The 16,525-nt window shown below is 31.7% G+C and overlaps 1 protein-coding gene across 1 annotated transcript in view; it reads left to right on the top strand.

The window, feature by feature from the left end:
• The window catches only part of LOC129233655 (zinc finger and SCAN domain-containing protein 5B-like), a 28,755-nt gene extending 12,755 nt beyond the window's left edge, over positions 1-16,000 (top strand). The window contains exons 5-8 of the mRNA XM_054867630.1: positions 6,078-6,550; positions 7,447-7,644; positions 10,351-10,601; positions 15,913-16,000. Coding sequence (XP_054723605.1) covers positions 6,078-6,550; positions 7,447-7,644; positions 10,351-10,601; positions 15,913-16,000 — 1,010 coding nt within the window. The remainder of the gene's footprint in view (positions 1-6,077; positions 6,551-7,446; positions 7,645-10,350; positions 10,602-15,912) is intronic.
• Positions 16,001-16,525: the final 525 nt, after the last annotated feature.

The raw sequence follows: 16,525 nt of genomic DNA, 5'->3' as shown, positions 1-16,525 counted from the left end.
AACCAAGTTGCATTCTTCTTTTATATATTTTAAAATTAACTAATTGCTTTTTTTTTTTTCTTGCATTTCAATGTTGTTTGTTACAAAAGCAATCTAAGATCTTTTTGCGTTACATACTGAAATCATTTGAAATAGAGTTAACTTGTGTACTTAGGTAAATATTTTTATTGTTAAAATGCTGTATTTATTCATTAAAACCTATGTTCTTGATTAGAAAAATGCTCCCTATGAATGGATGTCAAATGGTTTCATCTGTTTTGCATAAATATGTCAATTAGTTATATAAGAATAACTACATTACTTCAGTTTCTTAAAATTCTTATGCTAAAGTGGTTTCTGGAAGTAAAGTTTTTTTTTTAATTTTCTATAATCTTTCCATTGTAGAAAAATTTAGTATACTGTTTTGTACGTTCCCCCCCCCCTAAAAAATTTACTTGATATGTTTTTTTTAACCACTTTATTAAAAAAGTAGCATTTTTTTTTTTAATATATCTTTAGTTCAACAACTTACAGAACTTAAAATTTTTAAAATACTGCATTTTATACAAACATACAATGAATTTCAAGTAGAGCAAAGAATGAAAACCATTGTCGTTGCTAACATAAATCAGATAAATTTGGTGAACTTAATCAGGGAAAAGTCAGGGAACTTTTTTTCACAGTTCCTGTCGCCACCCTGTAATATGCAAAATATGGGTCTGGCAGTAATTAACTTGTTTTCAATTTGTCTTTTGTTTCTCACATAAACTTAAATCAGAGGTTGGAAGTTTTGCGCTATAAGTAGCAACGTTACTGTAGTAGCTACATTTTTTAGTTTGCAGGGTGAGGTTTTTTTTTTTTTAATTAAAAAAAAAGTCTGATTTTTTTATTTATATCGATTTTTTTTTTTGTTTAAATCGGATTTTTTTTATTTTATTCAAATTTTCGAAACTTTGTAGTTATTAATTACATTAGATTTTTTAATGTAATATATTTCGTACAATAGATGAATCCATTAAGCTTACTTTTAAACCTAAGATAAGTTCTTTAACAATTCAATACATTTTTAAGATTCACTAATACATTATAATACTTAGCTAAGAAGTGATTTTGTTTTAGGCTTTGCTTAAAAATAAGGTTTCCATCATCGTGTAAGTTTTAGAGTAAAAGAGTATGTTGAGCAATTACTTTTCTGACTTGTATTTGCTTAACATGTGGTTGGATGGTGTACAGTCGAATCCTGACTTAGGCGAGGGATGTGTTCCAAGACCCCTTGCGTAAGTCGAAATTTCGCATTGTGGAAAAGGAAAGGTATAAAATTTTTCATAAACATACCTAATTATTTTAGACACTTGTTAACACCACCTCAAACTGTTTTAAACCATTCCTTAATTATACATTACCATTTCTTACATAAAGAACTGAATTTTTAATTGTATTCAAAAGCTGTTTTAATCAACATAAAATACTGTTATGATGCACAAAATCAGTGATCAACAGGAAAGAGAGACACGGTGGGGTAGCTACACTTTCTGCCGCCCGGGGGCGGTTCCTCAATTTGCCGCCCTTTATGATGGGAAATAGTTGACACATTAAAGAGTTTAAAGATTTTAATAAACAAGAAAAGAAACTTATTTTTTTTCCTTCTTATTTTTCTTGCAGAAGAAAAATAACGAATTCAGAGTCCTACCAAAACATTCCAAAAGTTAAGTCAAAATTCGGAATTTTGAGCAATTTTCAGTAACTTTTGTAGAAAAAATGCTTTTAGCCCCCTCCAGATTTTTTTTTTAAATTAAACTTAGTTTTATGCATTCTTTGATGATGTTAGGGGATCAGGACTTTTCAAGGAAAATTTCTGAAACTTAAGTGTTAAAAAAGCATTTTTAGGCTATCTTTGAATACCTGAAGATATTGGGGATAGTTCGGGGGCGCTGTTCAGAAAGCTTTTCAACAAAACTGAAAAACACGTAAATGTAGGCTGTATCTAGTGGTGTACAGGTCTCCCCTAATTCCAACAAAGACTGGATTTTCCTGCAGAAATATTTTCAAACTAGAAATCAATTTTAGTCCATCTTTGATGACATTAAAGAGAATAGGGAGCATTCAGGAGCTTTCTGAAAATTTTTCACCGACGAAGTTTCAAAAACGCAATTGTAGGCTGTCTTTGATGCCAAATGTTTCCAAAAATGTTGGGAAGTCAAATGGTTTTTCCGTCTCCCCTTGAAACTTGAAAATGACTTCCTACAAACGTGGCTTTAGCCATTGTTTGACGGACAGCATTATGAGAGAGAATTCAGAGAAGGGTTTTCCACCCAAAATATTTTTCGAAACTGTTGCTCATCTTAAGCTTTTCACAACTGAGCAAAAAAAAAGGGGGGGGGGGGTTGCGGTCTTCCCTCAGAAATGTCTAAAAACGAAATTTGGAGCCATCTGTGATGGCATTAAGTGATTTCGTGCACATCTGGGGTCCTTACCTCAGAATTTTTCTGAAGTTTAAGTTTCAAAAACCCAACTTTAAGCTATTTTGGGAGACATTGGGATTATAAAGTTCAAAGTTGATGTCCTAAATACACACTTAGACTATCTTTAATCATTATACAGGAAAGGTCAGGGCTAGACCACCCTCATGAATTTGTACTCCCTTTTGGATCCATGCTTGAGCGACTCACCTAATGTTGAGAAACTCAGAAGTTACCACTCAGGGTACGAGCAAGCCTCATCCCCTACCCTTCATTAGATCTGGTAGCAAATTTGGATAATTACCAAATTTGGATGATTCTCTTTTTCACCAATGGAAGTCGAAATGTTCTAAGATTTGGCCTAGAGATCATTTTACTAATTAAAAACCTTTCTTTAAAATACATGACTAAATGTAAAACTCATTGTATAAAGGAATTAGTTGATATAATACAGGAGTAAAAGCAATTATTATTCGAGTTAATTTTGTAGTCAATGACTAATCAAACCAATTGTTGAAATAGATAATGCAATCCTGAAAATGAGCAAGAAATCACCCACCATTTGAAACCTCTCCCCTTTTACTCTTGTTGAGTACTTTTTTAAATATGGTGGTTTCCTGTAGGAACTTACTTAAAATCAAGTAGTAGCTTCATCATAGAACAAAAAGTTATGAAATTTATTGTTTCCTCTTTAATAGTTAACCTTAACAGCAAAAAGAAAAGAAAAAAAACATGGTTCCTTGACTTTACACTACCACCTCCTTCAGTCTGTAGCTTCAGACAAAAGAAGAGGAAAAACAACAATAGTGCTGAGATGTCCACAAATAATATTACAACTAATAGTATACCACTCTAATACAAACCATAACTAACCACTCTATTACAAAACATGTGATTGCATGTTTTGTATTAGAGTAATTTTATTGTCGTAGTCGTACTAAAACCTTACAATTGGAAGACTTTTGCCTCCAGTAATAGATCAAAAGCATGATTTCCTTATTGGGAAAATGCATTAAATTTTTCCGCATCAAAGGTGTGAATTTGCCGCCCCCCAAAAAGTGCCGCCCATGGCAAACCACCCCTCCCTATCTACGCCACTGGAGAGACATAAAATAAACCAATACGGTATGTACAGTATGTAGTTATAATAAAATTATGTACTATAATAACACTGAACAGTTGATTCAGTAATGATATTTGTAGCTTTAAAAAAATAAGATCTTACGCAAGTATATCAGTTGATACAATGAGAAATAAGACTCGTAAAAATACCAGCTATCATCAGACATATATCATTTTAAAGCCATATGTGCTATATCTGCTTTACATTCATGTGTCTTATGTCAATTTTTTTTCTTTGTGAATGCTACATGTAGGGAACAATGGTATAGGCTGTAACCCACAACGCTTCCTCATTTTTGAACTCGTATCCAAATTCCAAACAGGACAGGATGTTGTTGATCAGTACCGTGCTTCTGATTTGGGGTGGCCTAGTTGGTCGAATCGTGCTTTAAGGGGTTCTGATGCCTGTTTTGTTTTTTGTTCTTTTTTTTTAACACTTTGACATGCTTTTTAAAAAACATACTTATTTTAATTCATTCTAATGACTGGAAGGTTTTTTTAAAAATAATTTTGCTGCTTATCTACCCATTTTATATACAGGGTTTGCATAGAAGGACATCCTGGTTTTAAAAATTTATATTTCATAAACTATTACACTTACTGCAAAAATGATGCATAAATATAAAGATAAACTGTCTAAGTTTTTTTGAACGTACGTGATTACTTAAACGTTGCACGTTCCGCACCAGCACAGCCGGAAATTCCTTCTGGAGGGGGGTTTTTGCCCACGACAGTCCTGACACGTGTATTAACTACTGTATTGGAATCGGCAATAATGTTTGTTTTTACCTCCAAAACTCCCACTTTGCAATGTCACTGACGTTCTACTACGCTGGATTGGCCATACAGGTGATGATGATTTACCCTTTATGCATTGGCCAGCCAGAACCCCAGACTTAAGCAAAAGTGATCTTTTTTTCATGCGGTTTTGTCAAAGACAACTTTTATACACCCCCACTGCATAGCAAGAACTGAAAGATTGCATATGTGCAGCCTTCCAAAAACTTGACCGTGAAACGCTTCAAAATGTATGTTAAATGTATGTACTAAAGGCTCAAACATCAAACATTTGCAAATGAAAAACAAACTTCAAATGTTCTTTTTATTTTTATGTATCATTTGTTGTGCTAAGTGTAATGGTTTATGAAATATAAGTTTTTAAAACCGAGATATTCTTTTATGCCAACCCTGTAAGAGCGTTCCAGTGTGGGCTAAGCAACCATCCGGTAGCAGAATTTTTTTCGGCCCTCTACAACATTGATTAAAAATCAAAAACTGGTCCGTAGACCAGTATTAATTAATATTATATCAATCATAAAATCTAAATTGGCACCAAAAAAAATAAGATGCCAATGCAAGGATGCAACCTGTAGATTATATCCCTGAAAATATGGTACAAATCTTCATTAGCTGATAGTTAAAATTTCTTTTTCTTAAAAAATTTTAAGTTTTTTCGTCTCAAAATAAGAAATAGTTTGCAGACTTTCTCAAGATTCTGAGATGCATGTCGCAGGGTCGTGCTGCTTTTACTACCGGGAGTAACCATACCAAAAATCCAGACGCAAATTTAAAGCTATTCATTTTACTATAAGCATAAGGCATTCTTAGAGCTAATACATTTCAATAGTTCATGAAAAGATTACATTATGAAGGCTTAATTTTACAAAATTTTCATTGTTTAGGGCATTGTTTCCCGACCTATGGCCCACAAAGCTGATCCAAGCAGCCCATTGTTTTGTTTAAATGCTACAAGTCGAAAAGCATGATTAATGACAATGTTATAAATTTGGATTCAAATATTCAGAAATTGGTTTCTGAAAAGAAATGAAATTAAGTAAAAGAAGCATCGAGTAATTGTTGTTATTGATAGGTTTTAATTTTTTTTCCTTTTTCCATACTTTACCATGTTATTTAGAAAACTTTTAAATATTTTCAAATTTTATGTGTTCTGGCCAGCAATAATCATTTTAATGTGAGGTAAGACTCTTGGGTAGAAAATAGTTAGGCACCACTGGTTTAGAGGAAGACTTCAAAAATTTTGCAAATTTTGTTTCAAAAGCTACATTTTTGAAGTGTTACCAATATTATTCAAGAAGTGCAAAAAATTTATCAAGTTATTAGATGAATGAAGTAATGGTTATGGTTATATATCTATATATTGAAAGTATAACTGATTTTTTGTGTGCCCCCCTCCCCCCAAAGTGTCCCTACTTCTATTTAATTTACAACTCTTATGTATTGAATTATGCAATCTTTTTTGCAGTCTTATCATTTGCACATTTGTTTTCAAAGTGATGAGCAGTTTCTTCTACAGTGCATAAAGTATTGTAATTTTCTTTCACTATACTTTGACCATAGTTTTGATTCCCCCCCCCCCTCCCTTTTCATGTTGTTTAAAGAAAAGTACCTAAAATAGGGAATTTAATTTTCTACTTAATGTCACAAAACAAAGAATAAAATGTTAATTTGGGTGCAATTTTCAATATACATCACATTCTTTTATTTTGCTCTTTTTAGTTCATGAAGAGAAGCAAGCATCTAAATCAGCTGCTAAAGTTGTATCTAAAGGAAGAAGAGGTCGTAGACCATTGCGTAAAAAAGACGACAAACCAAATAGTGTGAAGTCCACAAGTGCTAAATCTTCAAATGATATCTCTCAAGCATCAAGTCAGGATGTGGAGATTGATGTTCCAACATCTGATGCCAATGAAATAGCAGTTGTCGATAAACAAGTTAACAGTAAGCAAGCTTCTAAAAGTGTTGATCCTTCTTCAGGTCATAATGGACCTAATATACATTTTGATGAATCTAGAAATGATATTGATGACCCTCCTGTTGTGACTAATGGCTCATCTGATGCTGCCAACGGTTCTGTTGAAATTCTTACTCAATCTGAAACTACTACTTCCAATAACGAAGATGCTAGAGCCTTTATGGTGGACCTTCTTACTGATTATTCATCTCTAGATACAACTGCACCAGCCATTAAGGTTTGTAATTTTGTTTTCGAACTTCGCAATGAGACTTTTAGTTGAAATCATGTATGATATGGAAATTTACTTGCATGCTTTTGATGTAGTAATTGCCTAGTTAACAATACTAGTAAAAACTTAAGTTATTTTTGTAGTTAGTTTTTTTTTATGAACTTTTGTAATTTTGTATGCAATTACAGTTTGTTTATATCTTGTACTGATTTTTTAAAAAATTCAGCTTTAAAATACTATTCAAGATTTAAATACTTTTTTTTTTTGCTTTTTTTTTTAAAAAAAATCCTTATTTCAAAAATGTTTTGTTTTTTGCAACATTATTCCTGTTCTATGTGTACACTTTTCAAAGCTGTGAAAAGATTCAGACAATTTTTGCGACTTTTTGCCAGGCACCAACGCAACCAGACTTTACTTTTTTGGGGTGAAGGTTTGCTCATAGCACTTCTCTTATAGAAATATAATTAAACTATCATATTAGAATTGGCAATATGTGTTAAAATCAAAGGTTCAGGAAGTAGACCCTCAAATCCTCTTTTTTCTTTCATAGACGCCATTTTAAGTTTTTGCTAATTTTCAATGGGGGAGGGGGAGGGGCTTGATGAGGTAAGGATTGAAATGAAACAGAAATTTATGTAAATCTTCACTATTTTGTTTTTAAATAAATTTTCTTTTTTAGCGCAAGACTTTATAAACACTCAATATATTTAAAATTAATTTACGCCTTTCTTTTATCAAAAATGTCTTCCTTTTTTTTACTAAGTTAGTGTAATGCACTATTAAAAACTAATGATAAACTTTATTGCAAAGGATTAATGAGCTTTTTTTCAATTTATTAAGAAGAAAAATATTTTAAATTTAATTTATATGAGAAATAAATGTTAATATTATTTTTCTTACAGGCTGAAAAACCTGATCCTTCTGAAGATCCTGGAGCTTTAGATCGCTTACCAAATCAAACAATTTTTACTTGTGCTGTGTGTCATAAAAATTTTACTAGAAAGTTTCACCTTGATCGACATTTACGCATATCAAGGTGTTCTGGTTTACCCATGCCATCATTTCCTTGTGAATTGTGCAATCGAGTTTACACCAGAAAGGTATACTTACATTTCTTTATAAAATCAATGGCATAATCATATTTTATTATTTTTTAACCAAAGAAAGGAAATTTAGTTAAGCTGTTGTAAGGATATAGCCGTAAAGCTTGACAGAAGTTCATAACTAACATTTGGATACAACTTTGTTTAAGATTGACTGGAAACACAGATGAAGAAAGAAATGGGCTAAACATTTTTCTTTTCATTTTCTAGCATTTATAAATTATTCTAGTTTTGCTATGTATGCATATTTTTCAGGTACCAAGTCTTCTATAAACATTAACATAATATTCCTCTTGTATAGTTTTTTAGATGTAACTAAACCAGTAATAATTAAAAGGATGCATACAATGTTTTAAAGTACTTTAGAAGTTCTTTTCTCTGTCTCACTCTGCTGTGAAAGAAAGGCTTTTAAAATGATTTTTTAAAGTGAGAGTGCTTCGTTTTTTCCCTCAAGTTCTTTCATTTTACTAGATTACCCAAATGAAATATTTTTATGAGAATGCATGGCCTAGTGCAACGATAAAACTTATTGCTGACGTATGTTCTTTTACAAATAAGCAACTAACAATTTCTCTTTTTTTTTGTAGCAATTACATAACTTGCTCAGTATGTCATCTAACTGAAGTAGGATATCATTTTTTAGGTATTTTCCCCTGTTTTCGGCAAAAAAAGCAGACAATTCATATTTTGTCTATTATAAACCATTTAAACTTTAAGAATCCAATTGGATTTGTTTGGTTGAATTACAAATTTCTGCTTGAATAGTCAAAAGGGAGATTCGGGTAGCTTTTACAGTAGATGCTTTGGACTTTCAGCCAACTGGTCCAGGGTTGAAACTCTGAGTGGAGTGGATTGCTTCAATAGCATTTTCAAAGTGAGCATTTTGTGTACAACATTGTAGACATTAAAATTAATGTAGCAAGAATGCTCTTCACTTTTTTTGACTCCTTGATGCAGCTTCAGTTCTTAAACTGCTCATCCCTGAATTATGACAGATTATGCATTTTTAAGTCATTACGCAATTGAATCGATTATTTCAGAAAGGGCATAAATCTAACTAATGCAACTTTTTAGGAATCAATAATAAGTGATTATTTCATTCAGAAATGAACTAAATTCTACAAAAAATTTTATGACTAATCTAGCTACAAGTGGGATCATTACCTCACCTTAAATTATGTTTCATTTCGTCACTAAAATTAATTTAAAAAAAAAATTTGAATTTGGACTTATGCCCTTTCTGCAATAAATATCCTGAAAGACTAGTTTACAGTGATGAAAATATAAATCAAGTGAAACAGATTTGTTTCAAACTGATTTGTGATAATAAAAAATATTACAAAGTGACAAAAATAATTAGTAAAGTCCTTACTCATAAATTCACTATCTTAAAAAGAAAAAAAAAACATGTATTTTCCTCTTTTTCTCGTCTTGTTTTAGTGAAATAATAAAGTCTAAAAAATAATATATATATATATATATATATATATATATATATATATATATATATATATATATATATATATATATATATATATATATATATATATATACAAAAACTAACAAACTGAGATAAAAAGCAAAAGTTTTACATGTGTATAAAACTATATTCATATTCATCAAATACATCCTCTGTGGAAATCTTTTTTTCTAATCTACTCTTGTCTAGTTTTCTGTACCAAGTTCGATATACATATTAGTATGACTATGTTCAAAATTGCACTGAATAATCATCTTGATATTTGTTTTCAACAATATGAAAATTTTCCCTTTATACTCAATATGGGCAAAGGTAGTGCAGTCGACAAACGTTACTTTGCAATATTCTCTTGAAAACTCTATAAAATAACTAGCCTGAAATCGTTCCTTTGATGTTCTATCGAATATTTAAGCATCATGAATGTTGATGGTTGATTATTGAAAACATTTGTCGTCCAGTAGAATATTTTTCCAAAATCTCAATTTGGGAGATAACTCCTCTTAAAAAATGAAGGGCGCCTGTTTGAACAGTTACATATTTCATTGTTTTCAACTGATTTGACAGTGAATCTTGATATAATTTCTTTATTTCACTTATAAGAGGTTGGATCTCACATGGTTATAATCTGGCAAAGAACAAACGAATGTCCTCTCAGAGGAAAGTCATGAGCAATCTTATTAAATTTCTTCAGTGTTATTTCTAGAAAAAGTCTCCTGCAGTGTTGTTCTTATTTTGCAGCGTTTTTTATATTTTTGCTGTTCCTAGAGTGATGTTAATAAAACCCCTGAGAAATTAGCGAATTTCATTCGGATTCCGTGATTTCGAAACCCCCCTCCTAACCCCCCGAAATGACAAACCTACCATTACCGAAATTATATTAGACCAAAGGAATTATTTGTTTTTACTTCATTACGCCAAAATTTCTAGTTCTTCTACGATCTTTCCATTGCGTCTTACTATTTTTTCCTTTGTGTTTAGTGCAGAAAGGGCATAAGTCAAGGACTTACGCCCTTTCTGCACTAAACGAAAAATGTGATCCTAAATAAAGTGCTTTGTTGTACAAGAATTGACTTCTCTGCTACATTAGTCGATGTCTCTACATACAAGCATGGGAAAACCACAGCTAACTAAATTTTTTTAAAAATGTCACTTATGTCCTTTAACAGTTTTTGTTTGTTATCATTTGTAAATTAAATCATTACATGAACTTCTTTTTATATTAGGATAATCTTCGGGAGCATCTTCGTTCCCACACTGGTGAAGTTCAACGTAGAAAAAACCATAAATGCCAATTTTGTGACAAAGCATTTCATGGACAATCATTACTGGCTATTCACATCCGCAAGCATACTGGAGAAAAGCCATTTGAATGTGATTTTTGCCCAAAAAAATTTCCGTCTGCTGGTGCTTTATCAAAACATCGCTTGACTCACACAGGAGAGAGACCCTATTCTTGCAATGAATGTGGACGCAGGTTTGAAAAAAAAGTTTCATATTTTTGCATGTAAATTAACTGTTTAACTAATTGCTAAACTAATTAAATTTATCACTTTTCACTTCTTAAATATGTTTGAAATTAAAGGGGAAGTTAAATCTGTAATGAACAAGCATTTGAAACAAATTAAATATCATTTTAGTAGTTAGCTATACTTTAAATCTAAATTTTCATGGCTTGTTTTTCATTTTAATCACTCCTTCACTTTTTAATTTTCAAATAATTCTACCACTGTTTCCTTTATCCTTTTTCTTTTGGACTTATTTATTTATTATTTTTTTGAATCAGTGCCATTGTATAAAAATTTTATTAATCATTGATATGAGTTAAAAATCAAAATTATCATTAGATGTACAAATAGCAGCAATAGAAATTGCAGAGTTTTTATGCATAATTCAAGGTTTCGGGTAAACCCTTCTCCAAACTACAAAAGTTGACCTATTTTCAGACGTATTTGCATTCATAAGGTTTCAATGTTATTTGCAAGAAAAGGGGACTTCTTGAAACCCTGAAATATACTTGCATTTCATTTTGTTAATTTGCTTTTTTTTTTTTTTTTTTTTTTTTTTTTTTTTTTTTTTTTTTTTTTTTTTTTTGTTACTTGTGTCTTAAAGGTGTTTTTTACTGTTTGGAATATTTTGAGAAAAATCAGGAGCCTGTTTAGACTTAACAAAGTTTTCACAAAATTACTATCACTTAAAAATATCCATAAATGCTCAAATTATATCAAAAATTACTGAAGATATTTATGGCTGATAGGCATAAACAAGATATTAACAATTTGTTAAAAACAGTAAATATTTTTTTTTTCAAATCTGAATGAGGATTGAAAGCTTGTATCTATTCAAAGCTCTTTAAAAGTCCTGTCAAATTTTTTTGCAAGTATTAGCCAATAATCATGACACTTAAGGATAGATTGCTGTCTTTTGCTGCAAATTAAAAAAGTACTAATTATAAAAAATATTGAAATTATTTTTAATAATTAGTACTTTTGAACAATTAAAGAAAATAATGCATGAAGAATTTCATAAAATTACTGAAAAACTTACTCGGGTTTGTCTGGGATAGTACCAAAATGGAAAGAGAAAATATTAGGACTCGACCGATGCATCGATGCCGATGGTTCAACAATTAAGCCATCGGCATTGGCAGCCAATGCTAACTTGGAGGAAACATCGGCCCATCGACCTTAAAAAACATCGCAAAGCCAATGGAATTGGCCGATGTTTTTTTTTTAAAAGAAAAGGGACCTTTGCTGTTTTACTTTTTAATACAAAATAAAGGGAGCTATTATTTTCATATAAAAATTTTTACTTGAATTTCAGTATGAATATCTATTTTAGTCAGCCCTGAAAGAATTTTTAATACTGGATTCAGGTACAAACAAGTTAATTATTGCATTGTTTTTTGTGGCTGGATGCACGTATGTATCTCTCATAAGTAATAACTCAAAAATGGTAAGCTGTTAGAAGGTTAAAATTTCATATGTGGGGTCTGCGTAAGATTCAGCTGTGCACTTCCCTTTTTGTTTTCAATCAGGTGTTCTGAATGGCCTATTTACTAATTTTTCTTGTGGCTATCAATTACTTATTTCAATGCAAAACTAATATAGCATCTTAGACTGATCATTTGGTGATATATTGCCGAATTGGAGACCAACTTGGAAACAAATATGAGATGGCCAAACCGGTTTTTGGGACATTTTGTTAGATTCCCATTGAACCGGCAGTAATTTTTATTTTTTGGATATTTGTTATATGAATCACAGTAATGCAGTCTTTTCTGTACCGCTTTGGTGGAGTTACAAGTTTGAGGTTCGTCGAAATACATTTTGGGGCCCTCTTTCTCTTTCATGGAACTTGTAAAACATTTCTCATAAGCATTTTTGTAACTCCTACGGGGCGTACAGTCATGGGGAGCCTCTTGCAACTGCAACATTTGCGACATATTAAATTTGCCACTGCACGTCAAAACAAACTGGGGTGCAAGTTTTAAAAGGGTTTTTCTGCTTGCTCTAAGGCTGGGGTTCTCAAACTGAGGCAGGGAGGTGCACACCTCCCTAGTAGGCGAAGAAGAGTGTCCTGGGAGGCGTGCATGTTTAGAAAAAATAAAATGAAAAAGTAAAACTAATTTGCTCAATTTTTTGGTCACATGTGAATATTTTCGACATTATCGCCTTTTTCAGGTTGTTGATGTAATTTTCATCCACATATGAGTGAATCTGAATTTTCAGCATTGACACCACATACAAAGTCAAAGCATCGAAGAAGGTATTAAAAGTAATCTGATGCACTGAGTTAATTACAACATAACATTCAGAAGTTTATCAATCACAAACAATGGTAGCCCTCCCACCAAGCTGGTCTTTTATGCCAATCTCACAAAGATCATAAATTTCCTCAAAATAATGTGTATTAGTTATTTGCTTCTTTGATTTCATGAGTTCTAATAATAACACGCTCAAATGTAGTAGTAATATATATATACATTTTGCGTACGAACTTACTTTACTTGCACTTGAAAGCCTGCTTCAGTTTCAAATCCCGGTTTTCCAATTGCACTACACTTGTATTGACTAAATACAGTTGAGGTGATAGAGGGGGGGGAGGGGATATGTGAGGCCAGGTGCATAGCTAGAGTGGGGTGGAGGGGGTGTTTGCCCCAGGCGGCACTTTTTTAGAGGGGTAAATTTACTCTCAATACTTTGGAAAAACAAATGTATTTTCCCAAAAAGGATAGCATATTTTTAATCTATATTTGCAGGCAAATAGAAAATCTCTTAGAAATGTAAGTCTTTCATATCGCTACCATAGTAAAATTACTTAAGCAAGAATTTTTCTTGATAGCATACATATCAGTACAATTCCTTGTTTTTCTCTGAGGGGATGGCAGAGAAAAATCATGGAACCAATTTTTTTTCTACTGTGTAGAGGTTAACTCGAGGAGGAAGAAAACAATGAAGTTTTCCTAAATTTCGTTATAAAGAAAAAGTTGACGCTTGATTATAAGAGTTTCTTAAAAACCTCCTAATAAAACAAAAACTTCCCTTTTTAGCCTACTTTCCCAGTAAAAGTCAGAGAAAGAAGAAAAAATACATGAAAGAAGGCTTAATGCATCTTAAAAATGTCGCAAAAAACAAAAAAAGTCGAAAATAAATAAAATAATTAAATAAATATCGAAAAATTGAAAATAGGAAAGTAGGGTTTTGAGATGGGGGAAATGTCTGTCGGTTTGTCTGTTTGCCTCCAACCCCCCCCCCCCCCCCCCAACCTAATAACTGTTGAGTGAATAGTCCGATTTGAACAAAAAAAAATTGTTCGAAAGATCTCGCCGAATACACCTCATTCCCATATTTCACTTTTTGATTTGAACAATTTTCGTTCAATTTTCAACAGTTCAAAAATACTTACCATTAGTGCCTACGGGGAAATTCAAGGCAAAAATAAATCTAGAACTTAGAGGCGTAATGGCTTCAAGCAAACTTTATAGGAAAAAGCTTTTGGTGAAGAACATGTATCGAAAATATGTTTTTTATTTGAACAACTTTCTGTTCAATTTTGAACAGTTCAAATCTCTTAAACTTTACTGCTTACAGGGAAATTGAAAGTCAGCATAGATTCCGAACATAAAGACGGATTTACTTCAAACAAATGTAGTTGGAAATAGCTCTCGACAACCTACTCCCGACTCCATCTCCAAGAATTTTTGGTGCACTGGACTCCTACTCCTGTGCCCAAAAATTAGACGGACTCCGACTACCCCTCTTCGACTCTGACTTCCTAGCTTTGACAAAAATTTATACATGGAGGAGTCTGACTCTGAATGACTGACTCTGACTCTTGGAAATTCAACTCCGACTCCTGTATCAAAAATAAGTCCAATTCCAACTCCACAAACATTAGCACACTTGCGGACTTGAGGGAAAATGACCGATTCCAACTCGAGTCTTTGAATTAAAAACTTTTGGCTCTCGAATCTAACTCTTTTATCCCAAAATCAAATTGACTCTTACTCCAGAGTCATAGTTTTTACTGTGAAATAATTATTTTTATTATTATGGTTTGTATTTATTTTCACTCTAAAGTTTCAATTTATGTATTCAGTTTTTGGGGGAGAAATTCGGAGTCAAGGACCAATTTCTCAATTGGCAAAGTAGGCAGCTGCCTAGGGCGGCAAAATTTTCAAGGGCGGCAAATTTTGCTTTAATTACACGTTTGTTAAATTATTTTTTATTCTTGAAAGTAAAATATTCACATTCTTTCATTTTTCACAGATACAATTTTTCTTATCATTTAATAATGATTTCTTTCACACATTTTATGAAAATCAAATATTTTTCAATCATGGTAATTGATCAGTGTAAAATAGTAAGTGAAGACAAAAAGAGGATGTCAATTTCAAAAAGTGTCTTTGCGTTTATCCAGAATTCGCAACAAGATTGGAGTTTGACTAAGATTTTAGTGCTATATCTAAGTTTATTCAGCACTGGTTTCTTGAGTGATTGACGTTTATTTTCTTTTTTACATTACTAATATTTAAAAATTGTTTTCTGTTAATATTGTCTCAGGCAAATAAAAATAAGTGACGAATAAAAAAGGCTGAATGATTTTAAATAAAGGAAACATGCTAAATTAAAAACCAAAGAACAAAAAAGTGTCTCATCAAAGAATTTTTAAGCATGATATGTTTTTTTTTTTTCCAAATGGGTAATTTTCAAAAGCAGAAACTTAAGACTTTGCAACGTAATGCAGTGAGGAGCGGTAAGAACAAAAGAGAGGGAACGTAATAACAGAGGAAGTTTTTCAAATCGTTGATTTGTAGATGAAAAAAAAAACAGGATAAAGATGCTGCTATAAATAAAGATGACAACTGATAAAACAGTAAACACACAAGACACTAAAGTTCAGTGCTCATCAAAGATTCAACAATATATATATTAAATAATTGAGCCAGGTTTGATTTCAAAATACAGTTTTGATCAAAAGAGCACTAATACCGTAACTTGATAAAAAAGGTAACAATTTATTGGGAATGTAATCGTGTTTTTTTTTTTTTTTTTTTTCTTTTCTCCCCCCTTCTAAATTCAAAATGTCTTTTTTAGCAAATAATAAGAAATAATGAAACAACAAAGAAGTTAGTTTTTTTTCCCCTGAAAATAAAGATGCTATCTTATATGGAATATACTAACATGCTTAGCATTCTAGAAAAATCTTGGTTACTCTTTATATCCCCATTTTCTATTATTATATTTTACCTTATAGATCTAACTTAAGTCTATATCATTTTTCAGTAATTCATCTGCGTTGCCATTACAAGGAGATGTTTTAAAACTTCAAAGAATGAAAGAGAACATGTTTTATGATACTATAAGGCCATGAAAAAAAAAACATGCTCTATTAATTGACAAATGCAAATAAATATACATGTTGTAAATATTATTTAGATTGATCTTATGTGCATCACTTGATAACATGCCCAAGAGCAGTACTTGAGCCATGAACGATGTAAAAAATTAAATAATATAAACATAGGAGCATCGAACTAAAATTTTTGGGAGGGGGAGAATTCTAATTTTACCGAATGATAAAACACGAGCTTATATGCATATCATACATACATACATAGCATCTAATCAGAAGGATCGTTAGGTGTCATTAAAAAACAGTTTTTAGAATTTAAAAAAAGAAAAAAATATGTTGCAGTGTCATCTCTAAATTTTCTGAATCATGATCAAAATTTGCTGAATAAGGAGTTTTTTGAGAGATTGCTGTGACCTCTCATCGGGGCGCCCCTGAATGTGAAACGTCATCATTTCTTCATAAGATTGATAGTTTAAATTTCAGGAACACTTTTTTGCGTGTTTTTGAGCTTTTGCTTTTTGGGGGGGGGGGGGGGGGCAGCAG

Source organism: Uloborus diversus, unplaced genomic scaffold (genome assembly GCF_026930045.1).
Source record: "Uloborus diversus isolate 005 unplaced genomic scaffold, Udiv.v.3.1 scaffold_589, whole genome shotgun sequence".
NCBI lineage: Eukaryota > Metazoa > Arthropoda > Arachnida > Araneae > Uloboridae > Uloborus > Uloborus diversus.
The sequence above is the reverse complement of the archived record's forward strand: the minus strand, read 5'-3'. Positions and strand labels throughout refer to the sequence as shown.